This window comes from Pseudonaja textilis, chromosome 13, assembly GCF_049901715.1.
Source record: "Pseudonaja textilis isolate UNSWEBS1 chromosome 13, rPseTex1.2, whole genome shotgun sequence".
Classification (NCBI taxonomy): domain Eukaryota; kingdom Metazoa; phylum Chordata; class Lepidosauria; order Squamata; family Elapidae; genus Pseudonaja; species Pseudonaja textilis.
The window spans coordinates 21018108-21034805 of NC_142002.1; the positions used below are offsets into that span (position 1 = coordinate 21018108).

The 16698-nt window shown below is 59.9% G+C and overlaps 1 protein-coding gene across 2 annotated transcripts; it reads right to left on the bottom strand.

The window, feature by feature from the left end:
* Positions 1–241: 241 nt before the first annotated feature.
* DAPK2 (death associated protein kinase 2) lies at positions 242–16575 on the bottom strand. Of its 2 annotated transcripts, XM_026709803.2 has the most exons (12): positions 16355–16575; positions 15210–15424; positions 10141–10362; positions 8505–8643; positions 8241–8370; positions 7992–8040; positions 7747–7773; positions 6529–6681; positions 5933–5978; positions 2457–2546; positions 1826–1909; positions 242–1405 (listed from the first exon to the last, which is right to left on the bottom strand). In XM_026709803.2, the coding sequence occupies exons 2-12, from the start codon at positions 15269–15271 to the stop codon at positions 1316–1318; spliced, it is 1092 nt and encodes a 363-aa protein (XP_026565588.1). In that variant the 5' UTR covers positions 15272–15424; positions 16355–16575; the 3' UTR covers positions 242–1315. The 2 variants fall into 2 exon arrangements, with proteins under 2 accessions (XP_026565588.1, XP_026565587.1); XM_026709802.2 differs by lacking the exons at positions 242–1405; positions 1826–1909; positions 2457–2546 and adding an exon at positions 3396–4867.
* Between the last annotated feature and the right edge of the window lie 123 nt (positions 16576–16698).

Genomic DNA, 16698 nt, shown 5'->3' on the forward strand with positions numbered 1-16698 from the left:
CTGGAAGAGGCGACGGGGCCGCTGGGTCCGGCCCGCATCCCTGGATCCTTTGAGCCATGCAGGTGGGGCTGGAAGGGCTCGAGGGAGGAGCCCTCCTTGGCCGGCCGTCTGGCTGTCTCTGGGCAGGCCACGCTCAGCATGAACGAGGCTCCTTCATCAGTGCAGAGGATCCATGGTGCACAGCCTATCGGGAAACCCAGAAGCTTTAGAGGCGTGACGCTAATAACGTTGCTGAACCTGGTGCCCCATATGTCACTTTTATTTTTGGAGAAACCGCCTCATTCGAGGGAGACACATACAGGCAAAGAAGCAGGAACGAAATCAATGTGGGGAAAACCCCCGATTTGCAGCATGGAGGTCTCTAGGGCTACGGAAAGGCCTGAGCTCCCGGGGGTCTTCCCAAAGGGATTCAGCCGGCTTGATTGGTCACCCAGCCAAGCCGGCTTCCCCCGTCCCTCCTGCCATCCTCTATGCCCAACATTGCAGGTGTATTTTTAGCATTTAGGCTGCTGGCAAAACAGGGACCGGAAAGATCCCGTGGACGCCTGCCTCGTCTCTTTCAAAGGTCAAAAGGAAATGAAAACAGGTTGCTGCCACGAATTCCTGCCTGGGAAGCGGCTGGGAAAAGGAAAACACAGCCGCGCTCGCCAGCCATGGGGAGAATCGGTGCCAGGGAAACCCTGCTGAGCCCAGCGTACTCGGAGGCTGGCGGCAGGCCAAGCCCTCGCCCCTGCCCAGCCGCTGGGGCTCTCTTACTGGTTTAAGGCGGGCTCTCCAGAAGGCCAGCTTGATGCTCTGGTGTGTGCATCCTGCCATTTCTTAAAAACCGCATCAGCACGAGAGCCACATGCGCACATGCACCCACGCCCGCCCTGAGGCCTGTTAGGTCCACGCTGCTTTCAGGCATTTTCAGAGGCCGCTGCACCTTTCCGGCTCAGGGTTCATCAGCCTTGGCAATTGCAAGATCTGGCTGGGGAATTCTGGGAGTTGAAGTCCACCCATCCAGAAGCGGCCAAGCTTCAGAAAGACGTCTGGGGAGAAACGAGGCCAGTGGAGCGTCGCTGCTTTGACCAAGCGGTTTGACCTCTTGCTGCCAGAAGAGAAGGGGGCAGCCAGATGGCCAGGTGGCACTGCCCCAGAGAGAAAGGCAGCCTTCCTCCCCTTTCCGGCAAGAACATCTGGGCTGGGCCAAGGTGCCTCCTGTCCTGGGGCAGCTCCTTCCAGGGACTCTTCCCCCAGGAAGCCCTGTGGAAGGCAACCAGCCCATCCCACGAGCTCGGCTCTCAGCCGCTGGAGTCCAGCCGGTGGGTCCCAGTTATGGGATGCTGCTCCTCCGCCTCAGGACACAATGGGAGGCCACCCTTCGGCCAGGCAGGTCGTCTTCGTGGTCGCTTTCGCAATGGCGCTGAAACAGAGCAGTGCGATCTTTAGGCTGGAGACCTGCTGCCGCCGGGGGAGGAGAGGTCCTCTTGGAGGACAATCCCAGCGTGCCAGGACCAGCCTGCGGGTCTCTTCCTTGGCAGGACCGGCCAGGAGCCCCTGAGCGAAGCTCCCTGCCAGGATCAAGCCTGGGTTGCCCCTGATGAGAATCAGTCCTGCCCTCCAACCTTCTGCGCCACGGAGGGGAAACGCAAATCTCCCAGAAGGGGCTGAACGGCACTCCGGAGGGCGAGGAAGTGCAGCCCAGCAGGCCTGGGGCAGCCAAGTTCCCAGGCCGGTCCTAAAGTTGGCCAGGTCCTTGCGCCTCTCGAGGCCTCGATCCTGGAAGAGCAAGAGCCCAAGTGGGACTCTTCACCTGCCAACTCTTTGCGCTCAGCCTACTTACCAAACTGTCTTCTTGCATTAAGCGAACTTTTCGCACCAGCGAGCGAGACAAATGGTTGCACAGAGCCACTATGCTGTAGGTGAGCTGAGGAGAAAGAGGCCCTCGGTCACACACTGGAAACCCAAGCCAGGGACACCCTCAGGCTCATCGTCAGGTTCCTAGAAAGCGCCACCCCTGGAAACCACCCCAGGAAGGCTCACGCCACCACCTTCCCCCAACTCCTGGCTGCCCCTTTGCCTCCTTCCAAAGATTCTCCTCGGTACTCTAAGCCCCCCCTGGGACAAGGAGCCACAGAGGCCGAGCTCAGGCGCATCCCCCTCTCTGCAAGGAGGCAGCGGGAAAACATACCTGGGGGAGGAGAGGAAGCCCCTGCCCCCGCTCTGCCTCAGGGCCTGCTCTGGCCAGTCCAGGCAGCCGGCCCCAAGGCCTGGGCTCAAGGAGGAGGAGGAGTCGGGCCAGTTGGCTGACCAAGCAGGCCTTGACCCTCGCTCCTCTGCCCTCTCTTTGGATGGGGGCCATTCCCTTGCCCCCGTTCTCCCCCACGGAAGGATCTTTGCAAGGGAAGCTGTATGGCCTGGACTCCCTGGGAGCTCTTGGCGCCTCCCAAGGTCCCATCTCAGGTTCTCCTCACCTTCCACCGCCTCCTGGCGTACTGCTTTTTGAAGTTCTCCAGGTTAACGGCCGATTCCCGCCTTACCATGGCCTGGTGGTTGTCCTTGGGCTGGAGACAAGAGGGACAAGATCAGGCCCAGACCCCGGGGCCCCTGAGGAGAAAGTGCTCCAATGCTCCGGGCATCGCCTGGCTCCCTTTGGGGCTGGCTTTCTTCCTAACCTCGGCTACCTTGTCCACCTGCCTCCTCTCTAGTCCTTCCTCTGCAGGTGTTGGGTTTTAGTCCTCCAGTTCCTTGGAGTAAGACCCACCGCCTTGTTTTTGTAACATGCTGGGCACATTAAATATCCCGTATAAAATCAACGGAGGGTCATCCCGCTGCTCCAACCCACCCTACAGATTCCAGTGTTCTGCCACCAAAATAGGAGCCCAGATTCAGGTATATAAATCTTGGCTGGGGAAGAGCCACAAACAGCTGACCAAGCTGGTCTCTCAAAGATTTATTTACTTACTGTGTTTTTATTCCTTTGCTATGTTTATCTGCTGCCCAACTCCATAAGACTTTGGATGGGGTATAAACCTTAAGAAGTGGCACAGCGCTACGTTGAAAGCTCGCTTCAGGCCCAGGGAGAAGATGAGGAGGCTCTCAGCTACGGCTGAGCTTCCTTCGGTAGCCTCCCTGGGCTTGAGAAGAAGAAGAGAGCCCACCAAGCAGCCCCCCCCCCCTTATTTCAGCCTCCTCAGTTCTTCCCTTTCCTGCTAAAAGTCTCCCTCCCTTTCCTTGCGCGCAGCTGCTTTTCACCTCCTCCATCGAGCGCTCTTAAACTCTTTTAAACCTTTGGGGTTGTTCCTGCTGACCTGGGAGGGAAATGATTTCTGAGCGGGAAAGGCCTCCCCCTCCTAGCCCCAAGGTCATTCTCCAGGGTCTTTGGACACAAGCTTTGTCTAGAGAGAAAGCCGTGACGCGAAGCAAGTATTTATTGACTCTCGTCCTCCGAGATTAGATACAGAGTGGGCAGAAGGACATGCTCTGAAGAACATAAGGGCAAGGCAGACAGTGCATCTTCCACGTTGCTCCCTCTTTCATTTTCAAATTATCTCTATACGAAAATTAGTTCTCCCATTGCAGAGAGATTGGATAGTCTTAACTGGGAGGAAGTGGCTTATTTACTAGGAATGAGATTAATGTCCAGGCTGAAGGTCCTGCCTTACGCAGCAGCTCGTCTGAGGGGTTCTGCAAATCTATTCAGAATCCTCCCTTTATTCTCCCAGGTATTTGCAAGGTTGTCTTTCAGCCAGAGAGCCTGCAGAGAGTGCTTGGCAGAGCCCAACAGACTTCACATCTGGCTCCATTATCAAAAAATACTTTCATACAGAATTTCAAACCAAAAGAAAATCAATGCCTCTTTACAGCGGCAACTCAGCCATAAATAAAAAGCTTTTAAGGATCTGATCTACAGTCGTGTCTTGAGGAGGCCCTCAGTTGTGAGGGTAAGCTAAGGCCGCCTTCCAAAGGATAAAAATAGGGCAAGCTTTGGAGGGGTCGGGGGTGGGAATGCAAAGCCTTATTAGAAATTCATTGGAACCCAACCAAGGCAGGCACAAACATCCAGAACCGCCACCAGGACGTATTTTCTCAGGGACAAAACCAATACGTAAAAGTACGGTGGCAACAAGGGTCTGTCAAACTGTTCCAAAATAAACCCAAACGTGAGTTCGGCACACAGGCTCCCCGTCCCGGCGATTCCTCCGCCATTGGGAGCGAAGCAGCAGTGTAAACCCCTCCATCTTCAGCAGCCTGACTGGCTGGATCTTGCCACGCTCAGGTTGAAGGCCGCCAGGAACTCTTCGTAGCAGGACCGGTTCAGCAGCTCGTTGAGGTCCTTCTGGAAGACGCAGCCGAAGTTGCGGCCAGGCACGTAGCCCTCCTCGCTGCCCGCAGGCCAGAAGCTGCCCGTTAAGCCTTGGATCCACTGGAGCTCCTCCGACAGCTCCTTGCTCAGGAGTTCGTAGTGCGCCTGCAGGCCCGCGTACCTCCCTGCGACCCCCGCGAGGTTGGCACCGGCTGCCTGGACATCCTCCTTCAGGTGCTTCTTCAGGGAGCCGACCTTGCGATATTCGTACTTCAGCTGGGAGAGCTCGTGCTTCACGCTTTCGTGCTCCTCCTTGTACCAAGCCTCCTTCTCGTTGTAGATGGAGACCAGGGCGTCCATGTCCCCCTGCAAGGAGTCGTGGGAGGCTGCCAGGGCGCCGAAGCTCTTCTCCATGCCAGAGATCTCCTCCACCACGCGGGCAAAGCGTTCAAAGGTGGCGTAGGTGTTGTTCGGAGGAATGCTGGAGTGGCTTTTGATGGTGTAATCTCTCAGCCACTTGGTCTTCAGCGGCCTGTGCTCGGTCCTCCTGTGGCCTTGGACTTTGGAGCCTTCTTTGGACTGGAGAGAAGCCGGAGGACGGTTATTGACCAGGAACATCTCACCACAAGGGTCTAAAGACACCACACCATCAGCCTCATCACACTAGGGTGCAAATACACACACACACACACACACACACACACACACACGTGCACGGTGCCAGAAGCAAGCGCAAATCCTCGCTCCTCTTCATGCATTTGGTATCTTCCTTGCAAAACACTTGTGTAACGGGCGCCTTCCCACCAGGAAAATGACCTCACTATGTGCCGGCATCCACATCGGCCCACAACTCTGGACTAACCTCTGTAAAAACAGAACCGTTTCTGGGACAGCCCCACAAGCCTTCCTAGAGGAAAGGTATAAAGGCCTGGGGAAAGGTACATTCCAGCCTCGAGGGGCAGAGCCTGTCTTACACAGGATTCCCAGCAAAGAGCGGATTTTGTGCCAACTCATTTCATGGATATCCAAAAATAAAATAAACGTTTGGATCAGTTTACACATGACTGCCGGCGTTCAGACGTTTTTGATATTCTGCAATTGCTGCCATCCGGATGCCCCTTCTGGCTTTGGCATGCAGGCCACAAGGAAGGGGGCTGATCCCCGAAGAGGGTCTCCCTTCTCCTGGTCCTTCCTGACAAGTTGCACTTACAAGCAACTCGTGACTTCCGGAAGGGCAGGAGGGAAGGAGTCTGCATGCCACAAGACCCAAACAAGCAAAGCCGAGAGAACCCACTGCGTCATTCCATGCCGACAACAGAGATGGGTACGGACAAGTCCGGGTGTGCCAGGACAGAAAATTGTATCTCAAACATGGAATAATAATAATAATGATAACATGTCCAAGAGAAGAAATGTTTTTTTTAAAAAAAAAGCTAGGCCTGATTACTTTATTCCTTTCCCCTGAAAAGAACCTGAGAAATAGCTTGGCCAGGCTTTGCAGCGGAAAACGCGGCTCAATAATGAAAGCCAGGGGTCTGAGCGTGAAGCTTTCTCTGCCCAAAGAGGGAGGGCCATACAAAGTTCTGTCCAACTTCAGCAGGGCTTGGCTGTCCACTGCAAAACCTCCGGCCCTTCGTGACTTACCCTGATCCAGGGGTGCCTGAGCGCTTCCTGGATGGTGAGTCGCTTCCTAAAGGGGGAGAAAGGCCTCCGTGAGCCCCCCGTGAGGCACAGGGAGGGCACGTTCATTTCCCACCCACCCCCCGCCTCAGATCAGGAAGAGGAGGCCCATCTGGAGCCTCCTGGGCTGAGAGGGAGGCACCCAAGGACCACATGGGTGTGTGTGTGTGTGTGTGTGTGTTGTAGGCCTGCTTGTCTACAATGAATGGCCATCGATGCACCTTCTATGCTTACTTTGGAGAGGCAGGTCTGAAAGCTACGAAGGCGCTGAGAGGAAATCCCTCCTTAGATCAGGGGACCAGGAAGGGCACCCCATAAATGCCCATTTCTTCCTTTTTGGGGGTTCTCCGAGAGCCCCGTCAGAGCAGAGCCCTTCAGCCCTGCGACACCGGAGCCAAATGACGCTGAACCGAACACGGAGCTTCCCTTGCCGGGTCCCAAAGAGGCGCAAACGCTCCCCGGCTTCTTCTCAGATCCAGTGGTCACCCGGGCCCCTCCTGGGCCAGACGAAGAGCCCTCAACCCCACCGGCCAGCTTCTGGCAAGGCGCTCGGGACGTACCGTGTGTCCTTCACCAGAAGTTTCCGGATAAAGTCTTTGGCCAGGTCGCTGGTGTGGCTGAAGAATTCTTCGTCAAATTCATAGCTGATGGCAGTGATGTTAGCCAGTGTCTCCTGCTTGGTCTCTCCAAGGAACGGAGAGGCACCACTCAGCCTGCATGAGGAATGGCGGGGGGTTGCGGGGAGGGCGGGGGGGAGAGTATCAGGATTTGGCAGGGCCAAGGGAGGCAGAAGGGCCGAGCCCCATGTGCAGAGCCCACAGGGAAGGGCCCGGGAGAATCTGGTTATAAAATCGAGACGAGCCTTTGTGTGGCCCAGGGCCAGGTTGCCCTGGGGGCTCGGAGGGAGGGAGGGAGGGAGGGACTGTTTGAGCCCCCCAGCACAGATCCAGGACTCTCGCTCCTCTTCCTGCCTTGGTAGGAATTGGGGTGCCCCCAACAAGCCAGGAAGAGGGAGCAACTGCAGCCTGCGGGGGTTGGGTGGGGGGATGAATGCCAGGGACCCCCAAAGCCCTCCTCCCCGGATGGGCACCAGAAGTTCCCCCCACTGGGCTGCCGCCTCCCCAAGACCAGGGACGGGTCCACGCTGCCCCCTGGTGAGCGACCTGTGCAACGGCTGCCAGGGATTCCCCGTGGCCTCCCCTGGGCAGCTTTGGGCACTTTGCTGGGGTGACGGGGAGCAGCAAGTGGGCAGAAGCCCCCTTGTGGAGCCTCTCCTCCCTCCCCTGCCCAAGGACCCTGCCGGGCCAGCCTGGACTTCTCCCTTGGCTTGCTTTCCGCCACCTTGCTGGTCTGTCAGAGTAGAGAGAGCAGATTAGGATGTTTTTAATCTCAGCCATTAGTCGTATGCACCTCCATCCAATCTGCGCAATACTCGGTCCCGGCCTCTCTCTCTCTCTCTCTCTCTCTCTCTCTCTCTCTCTCTCCTGTTTCGCAGCTCAATGCTAGTTGTTTCTCTCCCAGCCCACTCCCCACAATTCCCACCCCACCCCGGTGGGAGGCCTCCCCGCGGAGCGCCTGGGCAGCCTTTCCCAGGAGGGGCTGGGGGAACGGAGCCCACCTCCTAGTTTGCCACCAGCTGCCTGAGGCAACGTTCTCCCTCTCAATCTGCTGATCTTACAGGGTCGTTGTGGGGATTGCACATCTGGCAGGAAAGGTGGGATTGAAAAGAGCAGGGATGACAATAAACACGTAAAGGGGACTAATAATCCAGTACTTACAATATATAAGTGATGACTCCGATGCTCCTGGGGAAAAGGGAAAAAAGGAAAGACACTCAGAGCTTTATGCTGAAATCAACCCCTCGGTCAGGTTGACAGTGAGGAGAAAACAGCAAACTTCTCTTCCGTTTGCTGACTTGTTTGCAAAGGCCCAGCAGGCAAAAACCAGCTGACCAACCAGCGAAGAGCAGGTGAAGGAAGGAGGCTGGAGGGAGAGGAAACGCAGGCAGGCAGGGAAGACTCACCACAGATCAGCGGCCAATCCCAGCGGCTCATAATTTACGATTTCCGGAGCTGGAAGGAGAGTGTTGATCCCAAGGTCAGAGAGACAAAGGCTGCCTGCCCCGATGTGTTGGAGATAGCCAGGACCCATCATCCTCGGCCAGGAGGGAAGTCGCACTCCTGGCAGGCAGGGGCAGGGCCCCAGACTGAGACAGCCTGCCACACACACCCCGGGCCCTGGATGAGTTGAGGGCAAAAGGGTACCAACTTACCTACGAATTCTGGCGTCCCAAATATATTCTTAAACTCCACTCCATCTTCGATTTCATGGGCCAGGCCAAAATCGATCAGCTTTATGTGAGGAATGGGGAGGCTCTTGTCCAGCAGCATAATATTCTCAGGCTTCAGGGCGGAGAAGGGAGCAGAGGGGAGAAGCACATCAACCCCCAGGCTGAGCTGGGCAGGCGGGGGAGGGGGGGGCTCGGGGGGGCTGCACCCCTGGCAGGAAAGAGGCTTTGGCGGCAGCCGCTCCTCACCTTTAAATCAAAATGGGCGATCTTCTTGGTGTGCAGGTAGTTGACCCCCTCCAGGATCTGCTTAATGAACTGTGTGGCTTCCTCCTCGCTCAGAGACTCCTTCTGGGCCAGGAAGTCAAAAAGTTCCCCTCCGGATACTCTGCAAAAGAAGGAGGAGGAGGAGGAAGAGGAGGCGCATGGAGGCCCCCGTGCTCCTTGCCTACCTGGCGATTCATCCCCAATGAAATAACACTATGAACAAAAGAGGGAATATAACCTGTACAAGTCTCAATTGCAGGAAGGCGATCAGCCAGGACGCCTTCCCTTCCCTGCGCCAGGAGATGCCCTACGACGACACCCAGGAAAATTGGGGGGGGTGGCTCCCCTTTCAGCAAATTGCTGCTGCTCCTCCTGTGAAGATGCTGCTCTTCGGAGGGGGCTACTCTCCTTTACGGAGTTTGTTACGCTCCACGGAGGAGGATGGAGTTGCAACCTTCCAATTTGGGTTCTTTCCTCAGCTGAGCCCAGCCTCCACCCCGGCGGGTCAGGGTGTGCTGGGACTCCATCCTCGGATCCACCCCAGGCTCCTTCTGCAGCCCCCCCACCCCCACAATTGGCAGCCTGCCTGTGATGAGAAGGGGTCTCCCAAAGGTCTCCCTTCCTCCCACCAATCAGGCTGCCATTTTGAGGCTTACGTTGCTTTCTCATCCTTTCCGCCCTCTGAGAAACGAACTACAACAATTCTGAGTTTCATTTAGTCCCAGAACCCCCCAAACAGAAATGCCCCCAAACGATTGAACTGGCTGTGTGACAGATCCATAATCGTGGCAAGAGACACAGCTTTGCTTTGCATTCTGTCAAAATCCAGCAATAACGGTGACCCAGAAATGTGGATGGAGGAGTTTACGCTAAGCTTGAGGGAGTGAACGTTATTGCAAGGCAGTTGCCAGCTTTGATCCAGGCTTCTAGAGATCCCTCTGAGTATTTCCACAGCTGCAGTGACCCCAAGTCCATATTTATGTGGAAGGGCGGAGTAACTTGGGAGTTTTGCACTTAAAAAGGATGGCTGGGGGGGGTTGCATCGTAGCTTTGGCTCCCAAGCTCCAACCCTTTGGGAAAGTCTGCCTTTGTTCTGAACCAACAACCTGGAACAGTTTCTTTCTTGTTCAGATAATATGCACTTCATTAAAATTGGAGTTATAAAATAAACAAGGAAAGGGTGCACTGTTATTATGCACGAGGACCTACGTCCAGGCACTATGTGGTTGGTTTGATTTGAGCCCTCTGGTTCAAGGTCTGTTGAATCCAGACAACCAGTTTGAAAACGCTGGGCTCAGCAGGCTGCTTGTGTGAACGGAGGAAACCTCGATAGGAGGAGCGAGAGCCCTGAACTGACCTGCAGGTAGATTGATTCTTATTTTAGGCAAACATCTTAGCCGAGACCCAGAATCACCCCGTAACCTGGAGGATTCCCAGTGCTCTGTGTTGAAGAAACAGATCAGTGTTTCTCAAGCTGGTGGATTTTAAGATCCGTGGACTTCAACTCCCAGAATTCCCCAGCCAGCGACGAGACCGTTCACGCACTCCGCCATTCCCGAAGATTCCTCTGAGGGGGGAAGCCGGCCAACCCCGAAGACTGCTGGAGCCCCTGACTTACAGCTCCAGGATAAGGACCACGTCGGTTTTGTTCTCGTAAACCTGGTGCAGCTGGATGATGTTGCTGTGGAGCATCTGCTGCAGGATGTTCACCTCCCGCTCGATCTCCTCCCGCCGGACCCCGCGGCGACTGGCCCAGCTCTGCCGCTTCTTGATGAACTTGGCCGCATAGTCCAGCCCTGTGGCCTTCTCCCGGCACCGCTTCACGACGGCAAACTGCCCGCTGCAAGCAAAGCCACCGGACAGGGTTACTCCGGGGTGAGGAGGCGGGCAGGGTCTGGGGAAGCGGTGGGGAGGCTCCCCGGATGAGGGCTGCCCGAGGTGGGGGGAGCAGGCCAAGGCGCAAGTGGAGACCCCGTCATCCGGGCCCAAAGTATCTGAACTGGACCAGACGCTCACTAGAACTGAGGTGTTTCAAGGCTACTCGTCCAAGTAGCCCCTTCAGTCAATGTGAGGATTGGGGCAGGCCGAGAATCGGGGAGGTTTTTTTAGTCATCTCTGGCCCAGATGCCATGATTTCACCTTTTAGATACTTTTGGCCTGGATGACTGGATCTCCCGTCACATTGGCCTTTTCCTTTTCGGGAGAAATGCTGGCAAGGCTCGAGGGAGCAGCCTCTCTGCACAGCCGGCCACCGGAGTCCCAAGGGGGCCCATCCAGCAGGCCTTTCAGGGGCCCCTTCCGAGGTCAGAAACAGGAAACAGAGAGCGGATGAGCCAACACCACAGCCGGGGGGGGGGGCTCCCCCAAGCCCTCTTCCCTCCAGGTGCGAAGAAGGGGGCCTTGCAGGAAGCCGGACGCTTCCTGGAGGAAGCAGCTGCACAACTCCTTCCTCAAACCCTTTCAAGGATGGGCTCCAGAGGAGGGGAGGCTGGAGGATAGGCAACCCCCCCCCCCCCCCGGCTGCGAGATGGACCCCCTCCGACCCCTTCTCAGAGTATCCCAACTCGCCAAGGTCCCAGGAGCATCAGGCGCTGGCTGTGTGGGTAGCGCAGTGATGCACCTGAGACACCAGATGGCGCTAGGCTTTGTGGCCTCTGTGGAATAAGCAATGGGGTGGGGGCTCTTTCTGGCCCAGAATAAGCCTCCCCCGCCCTGTCTGAAACTGCAGGACTTTCAACTCTCGGCCTTTGAGACCCAGCTTGCAAGCCCATCCGAACTGGGAAAAGCATATTGAGAGGGCAGGCGGGCCAGAAGGCAGGCCGCGTCTCATCTAAACATCGGCACCCCATCCCAGGCTGGCGTGATGGGCAGGGGGAGGCCCCGTCCGAGCCCCGATGCTCTGCAGAGGCAGCTGCCCCCAGCTGGGAGTGCAAGATCCAGTCCCGGCTGGACCAAAGCGAGGCTCAAAGGCAGAGAGGAAAGTGGGGGGCGGGGGGAGAACGGGGAGGGGGCTCCTCTCCTGGCAGCTGCAGTCAGACTTGGTGGCACCACCCAGAGCCTTTCGTCCAGAGCCCCAGGCGGCGGAGGGCCAGCTGCCTGCCCTCTTTATGCTGCCCAGATGTCCTCAGCGGCAGAGCATTCACACACGCTGCAAAACAGGCTTCTTTGCCCACCAAGGCCAGCTGGGGACGATGGGATCTGTTTTCCAACCCAGCTGAGGGCACCAGGAGGGGGCAGGGCAGGACCGGGGAGAGGGTAGGGGGGTGAGGGCTGAAGCCATCACTGTGGCTGTGGGACCCCAGGGGAGGACTTGCGTTGTGTTTGCTTTCCACAATGTCAGCCAGCCCCGCAAAAGCAGGTTTCCGGGGCCTGTTAGGGCAAATCTGTTTGGGCTGCTCCTCCTCGGTCAAAGGGGGTGCCCTAAGACCACCCCAGATCGACTGGTCCCTCGTTCAGCCAGGCTGCTGGTTCCTCCTCCTCCCCCTGGGCTGAGTGTGGGGGCCGCAAGGAAGCAGCCCCTCTTCAGGAGCAGAGCCCGGGCCTTGTGGCCCTCCCGCCCGGCTCTCCTCGGCCAAGGCTGGTGCCCCATTGCCAGCCAGGCCCCCTGGGTGCTGCACAAGAGGCCTGGGGGGGGGGGCAGCCGATCCAGCTGGCCTCCTCTTCCCCTCCCTGCTCCCCCCCCCAGCTGCCTTTCCTGGTGGCCAGAATGACCCCCCCCAGGAGCTAAAGATAGCCCAGGACCTGGAGCAGCTATGCCCGGAATGAGAGGCAGCCGCTTGGAGGGTCCCAGAGAGGGGCCGGGGCAGCAAAACGGAAGGCCGGTCACTCTGGGGGAGCCACGGCCGGACTGTGCCAGGGGACGGAGCCAAGCGGCAAAGGGCGAAGAGCAACGGGCAGAATCCGGAGAGCAGCCGTGGAGGCGCCAGGAGCAGTTGGAGGGAGGAACGCCTCCCACCGTAGCCGGGGTCCATGGGACCCGGAGCCCAAACCCAGTGGTGGCTGGAAACCCTGCAGCGGCCCCTCCCCTTTCGGCAGCCCCACAGGCAACACGGGAGCCCCTCTGCGCCCCCCTCCCCATTCCCTGCATTTGGTAGAAAAGCCAAGCCTTGCAAGGAACGCAGCCCCCAGACACCCCCCCCCAGAAACCTTGGGAAGGAGGGGCTGGAGGAGAGGCCGGCCAGCCCTTCTGGGCCCTCCCCTCCAGGCACAGTCAGGGGAGGAGCTGCCATGAAACTGGGGGGCGCCTGGGGAAGGAAGGCACCACGTCCAGCAGCAGCGGCCAGAATCCCACTCCCAGTTCCAGAGAACCAGCCCAGAAATGCAAACGCTCGGCTGAAGGGAGCCCATCTGACGCACCCCTGGCTGAGTCAGCCCCCTTCCCACGGGGGTGGGGGGCAGCTGCTTGCCTTTGCCCCCCCACCTCCTGGGCCAGGCCAGTCCCCGACCCCAGAGGCTCCCTGGGAGGACCGGCCTCCTTCCGGCTGGTGGGGGCTGCACCCGGGGCGGTGCTTACAGGGACTCTCAGCTGGGATGGGGAACCACAGCCTGCCACCCCCACACCCCTCCACAGGCTGGGGCCGGCCTTTGCCTGCACCCGGGAGAATCGGCCTGCTTAACATACGCCCAGCCATTGTTTGGAGGGACACAGCGCTCGTCCAGGTGCTCCTGCCTCACCTGGGCACCTCAGGCTCATTCGCAGCGGCTTTTGCACGAGCCACTATTGTCTGGATCCCGGTGAGAGCCAACCGCACCTGGATGGGCCCCAACTGGCCATCCAGGCAGTGGCGGGTGAAGCAGCAAGCCGGCCCCTCATCTCGCCAACCTAAGAGCCTTAGAAACCAGGCTCCTCGGGTTGGTCCTTAATCTGGCAAGAGGGGATGATGGGAACTGCAGTCCAAGCGCATCTGGAAGCTCCTCCCAGGTGTCCTGACTGCTGCCTCGTCATCGCTCCCCTTTACCCCGATTCTGGGCAGCGGCCCTCAGCTTCCTCCCGGCACTCGGCTCCGTGCCCAGGAACCGGCCAACGCCCAGCGTGACCTTGGGCCCCATCGCGCCTCCTGCCTTAGCGCGGTCAGCCTTGCTCTCCGCTTCCCTGGGTTGGGGTTCAGAGGCTCCCCTGGCAGGGCCTGGGTGGGGAGGGGGTCTGCCCCACCCGCACCCTCCCAAACCACCACGCCCTCCCAACGAATTGGTTATCCACCGGATCCAGTGGAGCCCTTGGGGATGCCAAAGGGTGGGAGGCCCGTCTCAGGGGGGCGAACTAGGGAAGCGGCTGTTCAGCCCTCGTTTTTGGAAATAGGAAGCCCCTGGCTGCACGGAGGGGAGCTGGGAAGGCTGGACCTGAGCCCCCCTGGCCAACTGCCTTCCACAAGCACGACACCCCCACCTTCCGGCCGCAAACACCACCCGCTGGAACCCATCCAAAGTAAAGCCTGGAGCCCCTCGAAAGTCCACAGAACCAGGGAGCCCTGACCTCGGGGCCGTTCTTGGCCCCACGACCCAAGTGCCACAGATCCCAAGCGCCCAGAGGGCCCAGGAGGAGCCGCTGCCCCCCAAAGCTGCCAAATCCCCACCGGCCACCGGCTGACCATGTGGCGGCCTAGCTGGGCATCACTGGAAGGGCCACAGTCCTCAGCGACCCAGTACTTCCCCAGGTTCACCCGGGACCTCGTGAGGTCAGCTAGCAGTCTGCAGGGGAGGGGCCACCTGCACTGGGCCAGAATTGCAATTCCGAAAGCTTTTGGCTCAGGAAATTACACGACTGGAACACGCTTTGATTCATGCCCTGAGCAGCTTCCTCTTTCCACCCCTTGACAACGGCACCCAAGGCTGGCGGGAGCGCCAACAGGCCCCGAGCACCCAGGTGCCAGCCAACTCTGGGCGAGGAGCACCAACCGGCCGCTGCCCCAGAGGAATCCCCTGCCGAGGACGCCCTTCCACGGGAGGCAAGTGGGGCTCAGGGCCCAAGACAGGCGGGGCTCCTGCAGGGCCGCTCCAGAAGCGCCTGAGCCGACTGCTGTGCCAGGAGAAGGCAGCCTCCGTCGTTGGCACAAGGGGCAAGGCAGGCAGGACAGTCACCCCCTCCCCCTCCCCGCCAGCTGCCAGCTGAAAGCCTCTTTGCTCCGGGAGGCCCTGGCAAGCCCTTCGCTGGCCAGACGCGGCTGTCACCGCCTGGAGCTGCCGCCTGTCTGCCGGGAGACTGTCAGAGGCTCCCCTGGAGGAACCAAGGAGGAGGCTGCCCCCTGACACCATCGGGGCTCTGGCCCCACAGAGCCGCCTTCAGAGCCCAAATGTTAGAAGGGCCCCTGGTTCCCATGAGGGGAAAGCACTTTGCCATCTCTGCCCAGCAAGCAGACCAGTTCGGACCAGCGAACGTCTTTTGAATGGGTATTTCAGGCATCTTTCCAGGCCCCCCCTCTGCCCCACCCCAGCGTGGAAACATCGGCACGTCCAAAACGACGTCTCCATCCCCAGAGTCTGCAGCCCCCACGTTCTCTGAACAGGCCAGCCAGCCCTCCTCCAAGGCCACGACCCTCCTTCCTTCCACTGAGCAGCCCCTCGGCCAGGCAGCCCCCTAAAAGCCCACTGGGGTGGGGTGCGCCCCGCTGGCAGAGAAACACCATATCCAGGACCTGAGGGGAAAGGCTGGGACTGGACTGGATGGGAGGGAACGAGGGGGCTGCTTACCTGCCGAGCTCCTCCCCGATTTCGTAGTGCTCCTCCACCTTCTGCTGCTGAAAGACGGCCATCCCCGGACGCTGCGCCCCGCAAGCCGGGAAGCCAAGGAAGAAACGGCCCTTCCAGCAGCCGCTCACTTGGCTCAGCTCCTCGCCCGCTTTTCCGCCACGAGTTTAAAGCCAGGCACGGCACATCCGGCTCCCATTCAGACTCCCTTCCCTGGACTGGCACACAACGGACGGATTCAGCAGTCACAGAAACGTGGCCTGGTCCCAGAGGGGCTGCTTTACCTGGGACCCAAACTCCTCTGCAGGTGTGCTGACCCTCCCCCCCCCGAAGCTGCCCCACGGCCTGGTGGGGCTGGGCGGAAGGCAAAGCTGACATCCAGGAGGAAGGAGCCCCCCCACCCAGGCACAAGCCCCTTCCTCTCCCAGGGTCTCCCCAATTGCCCACCACCGCCCACCCCTCACTGCTCCAGGCCAGGCAGAGCCCAGGAGAAGGCGAGGCGCTTGCAAAGGGAGGAAGCTCCTTTCGGGGGCCGAGCTGGACAGAAGGGTCCCAGGGGAGCTGCTGGCCCTGGAAAAGACCGGAGCCACAAAACACCTCCGTTCGGGCTCAGGACGGCACGAGGGGCCCTGAGGCCGGGGTGGGCCAGAAGGGCTCGGAGGCTGCTCCAAGGGGCGGCCGCCTCTCTCCCCGGAGGGCCTGGGCAGGGCTGTGGCAGCTGGTGCCCCTGTGCAGAGGCCCCGCGAGGCCCGCAAGCCCCCAGAGCCCCGCGCCCAGCGGCTCCCTCCTGCTCAGGGGAGAAACGCGCCTTCCTCGCAAGGGAAGCACGCGAACGGCTGGCCTCCCCCGCCGAGCGCCTGGTGGGGAGCCGAGGGCACCGCCAAGCTTCGGGCCCCGGAGGAAGGGAGGCCCCGCGGGGCCCAAGGGCCACCGGCAGGCCGAGCTCCCGCTTGGAGCCCCCGAGGGGCGGGGGCTTCTCTTCTGCTCTCCTCGTTCACGCAGCGCCCCCGCCGGTCCCACCAACTGAGCGGCATCGCCGGGGGGGAGGGGGGGCTGCCCGACCCGCTCCTCGCCTTCGCCGCCCCCGCCCGGGGCTTCTCCGGGAACAGAAGCGGCCCCTCCCCGCCGGGACCCCCCGGCGAGCCTACCTGCGCGGCGCTGCGAGCCGAGGGCGGCCGGAGCAGCGGCGGCCCTTCTCCCGCCCGCCTCCCCGCCTCTCTCGGCCGGCCGGGCCGGGGAGGAGCCGCGGGCGCCCCCTGCTGCCCTGTGGCGGAACGGCCGGCCAGCAGCCCCGGGTAGGCGGGGGGGCCTCCTGCGGAGCCGGGCGCTGCCCGTGCCAGCTGCTGGGGCAAAAACGCCAACTGCCCCCGGCTATTGGGCTGACCATCGCAAGATGGGGGCGGGGCGGCTTGGAGGTCAAAGGCGCAAACAGGAAAAGCTCCTTTCTTGCCTCCGCCAGACAATCCACCCCCCAGTTGCCTTTTTCTTGACA

Excerpts from the sequence above, each read along its gene's own strand:
- DAPK2 (XM_026709802.2), bottom strand. The coding sequence starts at position 15,271 with ATGGCCGTCTTTCAGCAGCAGAAGGTGGAGGAGCACTACGAAATCGGG. Across the intron at positions 8,041-8,240 it reads TGGGACGCCAGAATTCGTAG|CTCCGGAAATCGTAAATTAT; the intron begins GTAAGTTGGTAC and ends CTCTCCTTCCAG. Across the intron at positions 7,774-7,991 it reads GGATTGGCCGCTGATCTGTG|GAGCATCGGAGTCATCACTT; the intron begins GTGAGTCTTCCC and ends CCTTTTCCCCAG.